The 15,488-nt window shown below is 35.8% G+C and overlaps 1 protein-coding gene across 2 annotated transcripts in view; it reads right to left on the reverse strand.

Annotated features, from left to right (window-relative positions):
- Positions 1-5,687: 5,687 nt before the first annotated feature.
- Positions 5,688-15,488, reverse strand: part of LOC112685858 (protein Skeletor, isoforms B/C-like) — a 115,064-nt gene continuing 105,263 nt past the window's right edge. For both annotated transcript variants that reach the window (XM_025557885.1, XM_025557883.1), the window contains 2 exons: positions 15,244-15,407; positions 5,688-11,847 (listed from right to left, as the gene is read on the reverse strand). In XM_025557885.1, coding sequence (XP_025413670.1) covers positions 11,674-11,847; positions 15,244-15,407 — 338 coding nt within the window. In that variant the 3' untranslated portion in view covers positions 5,688-11,673. The remainder of the gene's footprint in view (positions 11,848-15,243; positions 15,408-15,488) is intronic.

Here is a 15,488-nt window from a genome sequence, read left to right on the forward strand (position 1 = left end):
ATTTTGCCAAATAATATGAAAATTATTACTTTTACGACTATTATTTATGATTTCTGGAAAACATCTTAGTTCAAGAGGTGCAAGTGAAAACATGAACATTGACTGATCTGTCGTAATAGGTGTTGATGTAGAATCACCAATACATTTTTGTTTATACTGAGACTGACCGCTATTCCCATCATATCCCATTTGTATATAATTTCTAACTTGGCATTTAATTTTTTATCATTAATTGACGGTATTTTTAATATTCTTTTAGTAGTATGACCTATAAGATTTTGGAGTACTATTTTACAACATGATTCTTGTATTTCAATGTTGTTAGGTTAACAATTTTTTTTTCTATTCATACATTTTCGTATGATGGATATATATCACTGATTCTATTTTTAGAACCGATGCGAATATTTTCATATTTCTGTGTTGTGAGTTTATTATCAATTATAAGAGCCAAAGCATCAACTGGGGTATAAGGAATAGGACGAATTTTTTTTTATACATGTGGAAGCTGACCTAATTTTTTTAGCTCTATTCGGCGAATATTAAAAATTTTCAAAGAAAGAAGTTACATTGCTTTGTCCAGGCATAAACAAATTATTTTTTTCAAACGTTTTATATTCACGTCTAACCGTGAACTATTTCTGAGATGATTTTAAATAAAAAATTGACTACTTCTTTTTCGATCATTTCAGTGTAATTATAAATCCAATTTAACCCACTCAATTAATTTACTAAAAAATTTAAAATGACTTTCTTAGTAGCTACACTAGTAACTGACTGCATGGATCCTTTTTCTCGAATTATTTTTATTACATCTCGATTATAAATTACTTTTGTAGAAGTCACATCAGCTAAAAAAAAATTACGTACTATTACGACTACATTAAATATAATATTATTTGTACTACAGCTTGAAATAAGCCAATATTTGCACACAACTAATGTTTAACCTATTCATAGTATTTAATATTTAAATTTAACTTACCGATCTGTCCGTCCATAATTAAAAATTTATATTAAAAATAAAATAAATTGAAAATGAACAAAAAAATTTTCTAATGATATGAAATGTATATTTAGATAAAATTATTCATTATAAAATTTAGTATTTTTTAGTTTTTTGAAATGACACTTTTGGCCAGCTAAATATTTGTTTCAGATCACTGTGTGGCGATCGATTCACAGCATCAATGCACGTCGTTTGAACCGTATACATTCGTTTAACTTCTATGTCGACGTACAGTGGTCTGAAACCTCAATTTAGACGGTAAAATCCCCATGTTTGAATAGTTATTTTTTTCATTTATTTGTATTTTTGTATTTTGTATAAATATGCATTCTAAGGAAACTTAAACGGAGTTTTAAGTTCCTATGTACAGATCAACGGGACTTACAGAGGTTTCTTTAACGTTTTTTATGGTAAAATCGCTATTTTATCAAAATATTTACTTTTTTTCATGTAATTTTTTCTCGATTCAGTATTTTTTTTTTTTAAATATTTTTATACTATTAACTTAAAGTACAAGCTCTTTAAAATAAGTGACATGTATAGTTATGTAAATTAAGTTAAGTTTAATTAAATTTTTTTACGAACAATATGAAATAGTAATTATTTTTATACTAATAATAAAAAAAAAAAAATTAAATTTACATAATTATATTTGTCACTTATTTTAAAGAGCTTGAGATTTAAATTAATTGTATTAAAATATTTAAAAAAAAAATTTAAATATTGAATCGAGATAAAAAAAAATCATGGAAAATAAAATAAAATAGTGATTTTACCAGAAAAAACGTAAGAAAAAAAAAAACGCTGCAAGTCCCGTTGATCTATGCATAAGAACTCCAAACTCCGTATTAAGGTCCCTTAGAATGTCTATTTGTGCAATGTAAAAAAAAAAAATCAAACATGCGGTTTCTGCCGTTTAAATCGATGTGTTCTGAACACTGCGCGACGGTCCCGAGAGCCCATTCGAATCCGTGTACGTGGAACCCTAACCCCCCCCCAATCGGGATCCCACGGTTGACCTTCGCGAGGTACGTGTATTTTTTTCCGTTTCTTATACGTTCTCTCAGATGCGCGGGCCCGCGTATTCGACCAGCATCGCGTAGTTCTTGCACACCATGATGTAGACGTTCCGCGACAGCGATTGGCTCATGTGGTCCAGCATGTGACCGGCCGCGGGACCGTCCAACATGTACAGCGCGTCGGCCACGTGCTCCGTGGCCAACTCCAACTCGTTCGCTTCCACGCACCGCGTGGCCCGTTCGAACATGTTCACCACGTACGCGCGCGTCCGTATCGCGTCCTCCGGATCGGGCATCGCTGAAAGCCGCGATCGCAACCGACAGATTCTCCTCGACAACTTCGCGTCCCTGTCACAGAATCGCACAGATGAAAGCGCTTCGTCGAACGGCTAACCTGACCACCCGCGGCTCCCGTGACATTATCGGACACGATAACGATCGTATTAATGATGGTAAAAAAAAAAAAAAAGATAAAAAATTCGTGTCGCAACCGTCTTGGATCGTTAAGCTAGGAACGTCTCTTGATATGCGACGCCGCGCGGTAGGATGAATTGGCCCATTTCTAGCTTACGTAAATTAACGGCCTTGAAACCGTATTGCACAAAATCGTGCGATACGTCAAAGTTCTGCTACTTTGAACCTATTTCTATATTTTTTTTTTCTTGATATGGACAACTTTAATGTTTGATTTTTAACCGTTTTTTCGTATTCTGTTCACCGTTTATTAGTTCCGTATTTAATTTTAATTATATCCAACAAAATAGTTATAGAAACAATATTTTCAAAGTCTGAATTCCCTCTTTGACGCAATGAAATCCGAATTGTTGGTGGCTTTTTTTAGGTCGTCGAAAAAGAAAGGCGAAGGTTATGATGTATCAACTCCGAAAGAAAATCAATAATATTTTCACCAGATGTAGAGGGGTGGAAATTACTAATCATCAGCCGTTATGGACGTGATATCATATTGCTAGTAAAAATAAAAACTGTAACTGATCTCAATTAATAGTTGACTAAAGGTCTAATAATTGAGTCTAATACACTCTCAATATACTCCCGTCCCCGGGTGTTACGTTATTCTAACGACCGTAAAAATGTGTCCGTTGCTACGCACCGACTCCTACCAATAAACCAATTGCCGAGAGACATCGTTGAAATTCGTTTATTCGTAGCAGTAAAAACGAATTCATTATTGGTTTTTTAACCGGCGACCGGCGTTCGAGACAGTCGGTATCGATTACTAATGCGCGGATTACGGTCGTTCTCTCGGGCTTGAGTATTAATCATGAACCATGATTATAAGATGACTAGACCGCCATTATATATAACAGCAAATAAAACTTTGATCGATGTACTAGAACGATTCCCGTTCCCGATTTCAGCCCCCCCCCCCAAACCAACGACGGAGCGGACGTAATGGAAACGTTATCGTCGAACTGATTTTAAGCAATTAATTTTTATTTAAGTTTATGATGAAAATTGGCTATTTTTGCCTCGGTAGTTATGTACTTCCTGGTCGGTTAGAAGAAGAGGGCTGGAGGAGTATGTTCTTTCTAGTCAGACGGTCGATCCCGAAGAACGAAACCGCCGGAGGCCGGGTTCAAAATCAATAATTATTTGTCACAATTGTAAATTGTAAGAAACTGATGGCAGCTTTGGCTTCTGGCGTGTTTTTGAAGAGTAAAACATAATTTAAAATAATTTACAGGCGAAATAAATGCTGTACAAACAGCTCTTACCTTTCTTGGTTGTAAACAACGACGAACAATAAAAACAGGCTTCCGATTATTAGCGGAGCGGATATTGAAATTGTTTTTATGTTTTCAAGTATACAAGACAGTACCATTTTATTAAGTTTTTTAAAACTTGTATTGAATTTCGGAGAACGATATTGGTAATATTTATGTATTTTCGTTATAATCGCAGATTTGTATCAAATGTGGAACTATAGAAACTGTTTTGATTGTAAACATAGATATTTTAATAAAATTTTAATCTAATAAAACATATGTTTTTTACAACACCTATTCTCATTTCGAACCATGTTTTCTAAAACGATTGACGCGTGGAGATTAGGATTTGTGGTTTCCGTTGCCTCCTAAAACCTCATATTTTTGATAATAGCTGAACAAATCGCACATTTTTGGTAGGTTAAAATCGCACACATTTAACAGGTTAAAAACGCACAATTGTTGCATCCAAAAACCGCACACTTTTGATTTCGACCCCAAAAGGGTTATACTTACCTAGATTAGGAATACTTAATAATTTACAATTTATTCAAACAAAAAAAAAAAAAAACATATACGAGTATTCTAAAATGTAAAAATATTTAAAAATTTAAAGCGTGTAAAACTGTTTAAGTTTGGCTGAAATCTATTACCGACATTTTTTAAAAACTTCATACGATCTCCGTCGATTAAAAATTCTTCCCGATATTTAAACATGTGCTCCTAAACTTAATACAATTTAATTAAAAATTGAAGTGTTATAACGTGTTAGCATGATTATTGGAGTAAATCTTATAATCTTATCTCATCAGTTAGAACTCAAAATAGTGTGCGGTCTTAGCCACTATAAGTTTGGGGTATTTTGTTATACAATGACCGATAAAGTGTGCGGTTTTTGTCCATCGACCTTTTCAAAATCAAAAGTGTGGCGGTTTTCGGATGCAACCGCGGTTTCGATGTACTAGAACGATTCCCGTTCAAGTGTTATGAAAATGTTTACATTACCTAACGTAAATCGTTTGAACGTGAACATTTTCCAAAAAAGTGCTCGGCGGCTCGCGGGATTCGAGCGGCGGGAAAAAAGTAACGCGGTAACGAGACGAAAAAGTTAATAAGACGTAACGAAACAACGGATGAGTGCAGTGTACGAGTGCGGAGCTCGAAGAGAGCGATAAACGTTGTAGCTATTTTAATTTCAGTCTTATACCAGTGTACTATTGTACCGTACACCGTGTTCAAAACGGAACGGAGATTTATCTGTCAAGTCCTTGGAGCTTTACGAGAAATATCAATGCACTTCAGTCGGCGTTTCAATCGATTCAAAATATAATATTGAATAAACCCGGAGCTGAAACGGTATATAAGATACAACGAAGTTGCAATCAATCAACGGACGCCATGGTTTTGTGTGGAACTGTGTAAACAGTTAAATGCGATAAATGTTGACGCCGCAAGAAACACGCGCGTGTAAACCTAGCACAACGGAGGTGCGTTTCCCTGGGATCACAATGTTGGAAAATTCAAATTTTTTTTCGCGCCATTATTTGTTCCATAATTTGCACCACCAATTTCAGAACTCGTACCGACGAATTTCCTACGGAAAAATCGATTTCCTCACTGCGGGGAAACATTTCCACGGCGTAATATATAATACGGCTAGGTTAACCTAGTAACTTCACCCGCCATACCCATTGTTATCCGGTACAAAAAATGTTAACACGATTCAAATTCTACACGTCTTGGACACGCGGAAAACTCGAATGTGACTCGAGAAAAGACTGATTCGCAACCGATATCGCCACGGACTGTTGTGTAAGTCTATTATGCCGAACACCCGACTGGTTAAGCGGTGCGTGCAGTGACACGACGAACGAAATAATAGAACATCGATCGCGTACGCATGTTGTTTTTATTAAATAAATACACAAGAAGTGTTATACATTTTTAATTTTTTTTAAATCCAGTCATACGTTTACACAGTTCACCGCACACTTTTAAGGAAGGTGTTCGAAAAGTTTCGATTTATCGGAGAACAATGCCGTAGCGCACTTATTGTAACAGATACGCGGACAAAATATAATAATCAATGTTCGAGGACGAAATCGATTTACGAAACGAAGAAAACAATAATTAACAGTACAATAATACTTCTATTTGAACAAGCTACACGTTTCGCAATCGAAATGAAGAATAGTATAATCTATAATTTACGTTTAGGCGTATATAAGTTTGTCATAAAATAATTTGCTACTCATATTAAATATACAAATTAAACTAATATTATTATTGTCACGTGTTAGATAGCGTATAAAGGTAACATCAACACATTTATAAAATCTAAATTACTTTACGCGGTGTCAACCGATTTCTTTCATTTTTTTTTCTTTCTTTTTTTTAGACAAATGCGCGAAGATACAAATAATGACGTATAGGTACAGTATTCGTCAATTCGCAGATTCCACCGTATTTATAAAACATTTCTTACGCGTTTCACTTGATACACATTATCTTATACAAATATAAATTACTAAACGTAACCGTACGAATCCGTACATTTTAGTTAAAAATAAAGTCTTAAGCGATTTAAACATTTACAAATAAATTTTATATTATCGTAATATTAAAAGTTAACCTAAAAATGTAACGTTTACTTATTCGTCTAGAAAAAATTATTGTCGAGGTTTACATAAAATTCAAAATGACGACTCGTGGCCGTTAATTATAATACTAAGGAATAACAATAAAAATACGTTCAATAATAAATGTGAAAGTTATTGTCACCGAAAACACAGATTTGTTCCTTATAAAATAGTACACGTACGAGAGTTATATTGTACACAAATATATAAAACATAAACTGTTTGTATGAATACATTTACATTTTAGGTACGCGGGAAATCGGCTTATCCCATTGCACCTACGCAACGTGTGGTACGATTGATTCGATGGGGAAACTCGGTATTGCTGTCGGACAGCTGTAATTAACATTGTTATTATATATTATTTTGATATTATTTTAATACTTATTATGTATTATTTTGTGCTCGATTTTCGTTGTTTGGCCGAATAGTTTCAATCCACTATCACGCGGATAAACACAATTGCGTGCAATGTTACAACGTTTTTCCCGGTACCGTCAATAATTATTTAACTTGCTTAATACATATATATATATATATAGATTTAATAAAATATTTTTATAACATTACGGTACAGTGTATTTAAAACTGAGGTTAAAAACTTAGAACACATCATATTGTAATGATTAACATTTTCTCTCTGTCTCGTCGAAAACGAATGTTTCCGCGCGAAGTGAAATCACAGGAAACGTCCTGAATGCTTTTGCGGTTGTTGATGTATTAATATTATCTCGTACAGGTTTGAATCGCCGTTCTTTTTTTAATCCCAACAACTAGCGGTTACGGTATGTAATAGTTTTTTGCCGTGCACAACACAGCAATACGGTTTTTTTTAAATTTTTTTTTTTTTTTTTCTAATGGATCTAAATTTTCGATTAACCGCGTAATACTATACTGAAACACTACTGTCGACCCGGTATTTATAACACTTTATAACACTGTTATTATGGATATTTAAAAGCGCGCTTCGTAGTTAGACGTTCGGTGAAATCGCTGTTATGTAAATAAAGTACACGCCCACATGATATTTGTATAAATTGCGTATCGACGAAAAAAATGCACAATGTGAGCGAATCGTTCGGTACGTCGGTGGCGGTTCGTTGGAAAAAAAAAAACAATATGAAACAGCCGTGCGCCAAAGCGACGTGGTGTACCGATTTAAATTTATATTAAATTTCAGATACGGTTTTACTAGATTTTTTAATTTTCTTATGTAAATTTATGTTTCGACGGAGAAATGAGAAATGTTCATAATTTTTCGGTCGTATACACGAAAACCGCAGCACTACGTATACGATTTCTTGACGGATGACTAGATCACGACACGCATCGAACTGTTAATGATCGACGGCAAAAGAATGGACGGACTAAGATGAACGATATTGTGTTCTCAACGATTTGCGAAGAATAAAAAAAAAAAAAAAAAAACCCGTACGCTCTACGACGTGTAATAACAATAAACGTGTGTAGCGAAACGTTCGATTCGACGAGAGAGAGAGATGTAACATTCGTTTGTAATGTAAATATGATAAAAACAATAATAATGTGTAGTACGGACGTAGGTACTAATGCGACGTTACGTCGTTTGGGTGTACGTGATGTTAAACCGAAGATTATATTACGAACGTGTATTATAATCCGCGATGTTATTACGCACCAATATTTTAAATACTTAAACAATTAATAAATATTAGTAAAAAAAAAAAAAAAAATAATTTTCAACGTAACAATATTAATAATAATAATAATTATAATCACTTAGAACGTATAGTTTATTGTCAATAGTTCATTTGATGCGTATTAGTTATGCGTATTCGCCTTAAATTTAATCGACTAAAAACTAGAAAATATTATTGTCATCGTGTTATCGACATTCGGTTCGAACGCGTATTTCCGGTGCACGTACGTCCGCCGCACGGGAAAAGTCGGATAATTGATGTTGACGGCGAAAACCATTCTTATCCCCGTCGTGCACGTCATGTTTGTTACACGTTCCGTTTGAGCAATACTGTTCGACGTAGGACCGACGGGAGAAAATGTACGGGACGAATATTTTCTCGCGAGCCGCACGCGTTTCACGGAGACCTACACCCGAATGGGACGAAAATCGATCGAACCGCACGGCGGGTTTTCGGGAGAAAAAATGAAATCAATTAAAAACAAAATTAAACGTTCGCCGGGAACACAGTGTTGCTCGAATGTGCGTGATCGGACCGAAAAGGGAACAGGAGACCACCGCTGGTGCGCTCTTGTTCGCGCGCCGTCCGCCGTTCGAGGGACGATCGCACCGCGAACGACTCGGTTCGACTGTACCGAGCGGTCCGCGAACGGTTTGAACCGGTGGTCCGCCGTACGTATCGCTCAGCGAACCGGTTTTCACGTCCAGGTCGGGGACGGGCAACTCGAAGTGACCGGAGGGCCGTATCAGGGAAAGCGAAAATGAAAAAAAAAAAGGTCGTTCGATGATCGGCAGAGTTTAACGAATTCGAAAATCGACTATACGACCGAACCGACACGGCGGTAGGACGAACGCCCGATAACCGTGTTCGCTACGCCGTTACGGATCGATGTGGTCGAATATCGTATTCAATCGGGGGTAGGGGGTGTAGCGGGCGGCGGGTAAAGGGTGAGGTCGCGGCGCGACGACACGGATACGCCTTGCGTACTTTACGTGTTTACTGCTGCTGCTGCTGCGCGCGCTCGAACGTCTCGACGACTGTTGCGGTCTGTACAAAGCTGAGGTTCACTTACAACACTATCGTTTATCAGTTTACTATGTGCACACACGTACGTTTGAAAACGTATTTACAAATGATATGTTTTGTTTTGCTCGATATTCTTAATGTTGGCCGACCGTCGGCGTTCCCGTTCCGAGGGCGATGTTGTCTCGTGCTGGCTGACGCGTTGGTTCGAACGCGTGCGATCGCGCGCCTGGTACCCTCCGACGCTCGGACGATGTAAACGAAAACAAAAAAAAAAAAACCCCCGATCCCGACGCGCCACGAGGGTTTTCGGTCCCCCCCCCCCACCACCACGTTTTCATTGTTTTCCAAACCTTTGGGTTTTTCCTCGATCCGAGCCCGAGCACTATGGGCGATCGCAGTTGTCGGTCGAGCACAACGGTTTTCAACCCGGGGCTCGCCAAAAATAATGGACGAAACGATCTTCCCACATTGTTTAAAAACGAAATCTAGTTGATTATTTATCATTATGGTAAATCTTTAAGCGTAAATCGATCGAAATCCTACACCATGTAAATATTTTTTCGGTAATTAAATCAAATGTCGATGGACAAAACAACATTATTTTTTTTTTTTTTTTTTTTTTTTGCTGAAGGGGTAGCGTTTAAAAAAAAAAAAAAAAAATAAAAAATGATGGGTCGCGATCCGGAAAAGGTCGAAAACCATTGTTCTAATATGTATTATGACTATTACGGCGTATATTTGCTGTGCACAGGTGTTACCGCAGTTTTGTCTAGAGCATTGTCTTGTTCGAACAAACTACCGGGAATTACTGTTCGAAACGTTAAACGAAGAACAATCCTTATTCAGCTCTATTGGGATTCTTCGTCTCGATTCATACGTCGTGCCCGAATTAAGCGGATTACTCCGAGAGTACGCACGGAACTCGCAATCGTTTATCGTTGTTCGGCGGCTCCGAATGAATAGTATGATGTTCCGCTGCTTTAGTGGCTGTCGTACAACACTATATATTATACTATTACAACCGTTATAAATTCATCTCGTCACTTTTATTCCGTCGTGCATTCGTACGTAGTATTAGCAATATTCGTATTTAATTCTTTTACGGATGATACCTAGAGTGGTGTTCGAAATATCGTTCGCGACGTTCGTTTACAAAATCGGTAACACCTGCGTTATTGTAACGTTACGCGATACGATCACTCCTAACGGGATAGGTATTCCGTTCCACGACGACCGACAACACTCGTTTTCTCAGCCAACGTTATAGTGTTTTTTTTCGAAAAATATACCGGTACGTACTGGGTCTCGTTCCGGGGTACGATAGCGTTTTGAAAGAAATCATCGACATGTGTTTATTCGTTTATTTTGTTGTTTTTTTTTTTTTTTTTTTTTTTTTTTGTGAAGTTCAATAAATACCGCCGTACATCCAACCGCGTTCGGAACGTTTCCTAATACGGGGAGCGGAATGGTTTCTTGAAAAATGTGACCGTTCGGAGCCAAAATATAAGCGTCTAGTCGGGACCCAGATTAGAGTCAACCCGACGAAATGTTTAACGCGCCCGCATTCCGAACTTGAAACGGGACGAGTACGGTAAATACCATGGTCCGCAGATTGAACTACGAATCCAGGTGCAACAAAGCAGGGGGTTTAAAAAAAAAAAAAAAAAGATAAAATAATATTTTCGAGAACACAAAAACCGATCCGAACGACAAGTGTTGCTGGCGTTGTTGTCGACACGAAGGCGAGTACCAAGCCGCGCTCACGTTCGGAACGAAACGCGTAGACGACGGACTGTGTTATAACAACAATCGCACAACCGTTGGAAACGCCCGTGTCAAAATATCAATTAAACATTCGCCGAAACGCTGTTCGACGAGTCCGTCGCTTTGGCGTGCACATTATTATAATCACGATAATAATGCACCGTGCGATCCATCGGAACCGAGGACGAGGGGTGAGGGGATGAGATATTTTAATTTGATTCAAATCGAGGAGCTCGCCAACTGACGATACGAACTGTCAACGCTTCTGTTGACCGGTTCATGGGATCCGAACTGTGGAAAAATCGATCTTAACGATTGCGAATAGGTCAATATGGGAATTAAGATTTGCGTATTTCTCGATTGCTGATAACACGCAACGTTTGTTTTCGATAGTATCGAACGGATTCGTACACGGTTTACCGTTTTATTTAAAAAAAAATAAAAATAAATATTTTTGTTGGTTTGTTTGCGCGTTCAACGTCTTTAATTCGATGTCTGTTTAAGGTCCAGTATTATAATTAACTCCGAGCCACAGCGATAGTAATATAATTTGACCGACACGGTGGCTTCCGGAAAAGTATTACGTGGGCGTTTTCGTCGAAAGGGCGTAGACAATTAGAAAGAGATAACGAGAAGAAAACGATATAATGGTGTTTTTTTTTTTTTTTTTTTATGTCCCTCGTCCTCGTCGTCCGCGGATCGTAAAACGACGGACGGACGTCTAAAGCTGTTTGCGCGAAGAGCAGTTTTTTTGTTTTTTTAATTTTTTTGTTTTGCTTTGGATGTTTCTGTTTTACCGGATTGTGTACATCACAGTAAACTAATCGTGAAAAACCGCTCGACAACAATAATCGATACCGCGCACGTTAACAGCAGCAGATCGACGAATCGCGGATTACGGGTCGCGGCGTTCTTGTCGTCGTTCCACTTGTATCCGGGATCGACCACGTGGATTTTCCATCCCACGTTGGTTTGCGAATAGCTCTGCAAAACACGAAAGGAATTCGATTACTAATTTTGCGCTGCACGTGAGGTGCACGAGTTTTTTTTTTTTTTTTTTACCAAGAAAATCGAGAACATTGTTTCGGTCGATTCGTGACTCTGAACAAAACTGTATTTTTACATAATTCGATGTCGTAATTTACTTTTTGTACCATCAAGCAACTTTATAGTTGGTCAGTTAACACTTGATGTGTATTTGTCAAGTTTAAAGGGGGCGTAGTGAGTGATAGAGAGATATCCGTTCAAACGTTTGAGTGCATTATAATCGTTGCTTCTCTGACTTTATGCATAACCATTTGAAACCTTTTTTTATATAAAATTTAAACAACTCAACGTATATAAAATTATGGTAATAAATAAAAAAAAAAAAAAAAAATAAAAAAGAATGTAGTAAAAATAATGACTACGAATAATATTATTGATTTTTGGAACACAAATTGGCCGAATTAACGTTTTTTAATAAAAAAAAAAAAAAAAGAAAAAAAATCTTACCTATATAAATACTTTGGGCAATAATAATAATTGATTACAACGAGGGTGGTATACTGTATATTACGTTGGTAACGTACAATACTTTCAGCGAATTGAAAAAAAAAACTCATATCGGTATGGCGAGTTTGAGTTTTTTAGACGTCGTTTCGACGTATTTAATAAATGTTATTTGGTCGCATATTCTGTTTTAAACATACCGTTTGTGCGGTTTAATCACCAGAAAATATTAAAATAGCTGGAATTATATTTTTTTCGATCAGTTTTTTATCGTTTGGACGCATCAAAAATCACTTAACAACGACTTGGGGTTACCATCCACAACATTGATAATAACTGCGTCTAAAAGTAATCTGTACTGTTGGTAGTTTGGTACAACTATCCGCCGTTGTATACTATTTCATAAATTGTGGTTCGTATAAAAATGTGTCCTGTTTAAAACACATTTCTAAATTTAAATGACGTTGACAGATTTTATTTTGGAACTTAATAAGTCAAACAGTTAGGTATGAAAAGTGTTAATAAAGAAAAAAAAAAAAACCCCTAAACTATTTCATAATTTATTTTAACCCGATGATTTTCAGTTGATTTTTAACAATAATATTTTATGCACATTTGGAATTCTCGGTTTGTTGAAATGTATTTCAGATCGATTATAATACGAGTATATTCAAAATGTGTGTACATAAGGATACCACGTTTGTACAATAGTGTATAGTTAGGTTTTTCAGACTTTTGATTGTATTTTATCGTTAAACACGTGTAACAACGGCAATATTTATTATGTTAAGACACGTAAAATGTATTTAGTTTACACAACACCAGTTATATGTGTTTCAATGTATCAGCGATGTTTGGTTTATAATACGTTGCAACTGTTAAATGTGTTGGGTGGATCGTTTATATTTTTAATATATATCATAGTAGAAGAACGATATTTCTTAATAAAGCAGGTTGAACTTTTGATGCGCTAACTTTTGTAAAAAAAAATAAAAAAATAAAGGAGTTTAAAATTTGATAAAATAAAAAATTTCAATTGCCACCTATAAACAACACGAGTTTCATTAAAATATTTAGAAACCAAGCAACGTCTTTAACTAAAATCTATAATCGTTTAATGAAAAATCGCAGGAATATCCAATTTCGTCAAAATGTCATGTTATAGCGATTCTAAATAATTTTTTTATGATTTTTCAGTAATCTTATTTAATTTCACAATTATCAAAAAATCTGTTTAGTAAAAATATTACGTAATAAAATAATATGGGATTGTTATCAACAGTAAGAATTTAAATCTCGGTTGAAATTTTATGTTTATTCCAATTTTTCTCCGTTTTTCTCAATTATACCTAGGGAACGGTTGATAAATTAAAAACCCCTCTCTCCGGAAGTACCTTCATCTAGAACCCATATTAAAACGAAACCTATGTTTAATTTATATTTGGTGATGATTGGAGTACACTTTCTGGTCTAAATAGTATGCATACATCATGGTTAAACTAATAAATTTTTTATTTCATTCAAAATCTAAGATACTAAGTATTTAATTGTAGAAAATTATGTTTAATAAACTTATGGATTATCATATAAACACCTCATACAGATAACTGCAGCCGTACCATTACAATAACAATAATAAAAATTATGAAAACAACAATGAGGACGTAAATGTACAGTATTGCGATATACGAGTAATAAATAGATAAGCACAGTGGCGCCGAACACGTACTCCAAATAGTTCAATTGAACTGCCTAGAAAATTGGAATATTAAAAAATAAATAAAAATGATCATTAAAAAATGTAAATTAATTATTTTATACATTAATTGACACAAATATTTTCTATTTAAAATAGTATATTTACTAATTAAACATTATATGACATTTTCAATTATTAAAGATGTTAAAAAAAATCTTTTGGTATTTGAACGGATGGGTGGGTAGATCTAATTATTTGAACTCAGCAGTTTCAATTTCATTCGGCGCCACTGGATAAATCATTTGTATCTTTACCAAAAAGCGATCGGATTGTTAAACATACAATGCGTCACATTATTTTATTTTATAATAACAGTCCGACATTTTGAAAACAATTTTACAAAGGCCACGGGAACGTGTACGATACTATTACGAGATGGATATAAGATTATAATACACAATGGATTTTTTTTTCATTTATATTTTTTTACTATGTCATTTTTATCTCTTATAGGTCATAAACCGTGATCCGTACGATATTTTGTAGATCTATAAAATATCATCTACTTTACTCGTATATGAATATGTCGGTCACGTGTATGCGTCTGATGCGTTATTTTCAAAGTAGATTTTTTTTTTTTTTCACTAACATTCAGCATAATGTCGATACGTTCGAATAGTATACCTCCGAAATAATTTTTATCGAATACGTTGCACTTTTTTTCTTTTTTTTTTCATTCTTACACAAATGCCACGTATTTATGTGATTCGACGTCAATCCAAACCGAATCTCGTTGATTAATATTCGATTTACACAGCTTTTCGTTTAGGGCTCTAAAACAATGGTGGTCTTCTTTTGTTTTCCGTGCACCGTTAAACATTGCCGTATTTTGCACTCCGGAACGTCTAAGAACGTTTATATCTACTATCGCCCATTACGATGAACAAAAACACGTTTAAAACTTTTGAGGTTGTACACTCGAACGTTTTACACAACCTTTTTTGCTGTCCATATTAATATTTAATCTCGCGCAATATGCACACGTGCTGGGGGAACGATTGAGTCCGAAAATCGAGTGTAGAATTTCTTCTGTCTGGGGCTCGTGTACGAAAAACGACAAGACGCTAACGTGTACGTAATGAGATTTGCGCAGGGTTCGGGGAGAGAAGAAAACGAAAAAATATGTTCACCTGATAGTAGACCAGGTCCGGTGTCTCCTCGGCGACCGTCCAGTTCAGTATGTCCGGGTTGCCTTCTTCGCACGACAATTTCAAAGAGTCGAAAAACGCTTGAAAGGTTTCCATTTCTGCCGAACGATCGTACGACTTGAATTTCCACTCGCAAAAACGACCGGCTAAAAATAATATTCAACAGTTATGTATTTCGTACGGCCGGTAATAGATTTGTCGTAGCGTTGTTCGATCCGTATTTTACA

This window comes from Sipha flava, unplaced genomic scaffold (assembly GCF_003268045.1).
Source record: "Sipha flava isolate LNK unplaced genomic scaffold, YSA_version1 294_pilon_pilon, whole genome shotgun sequence".
NCBI lineage: Eukaryota > Metazoa > Arthropoda > Insecta > Hemiptera > Aphididae > Sipha > Sipha flava.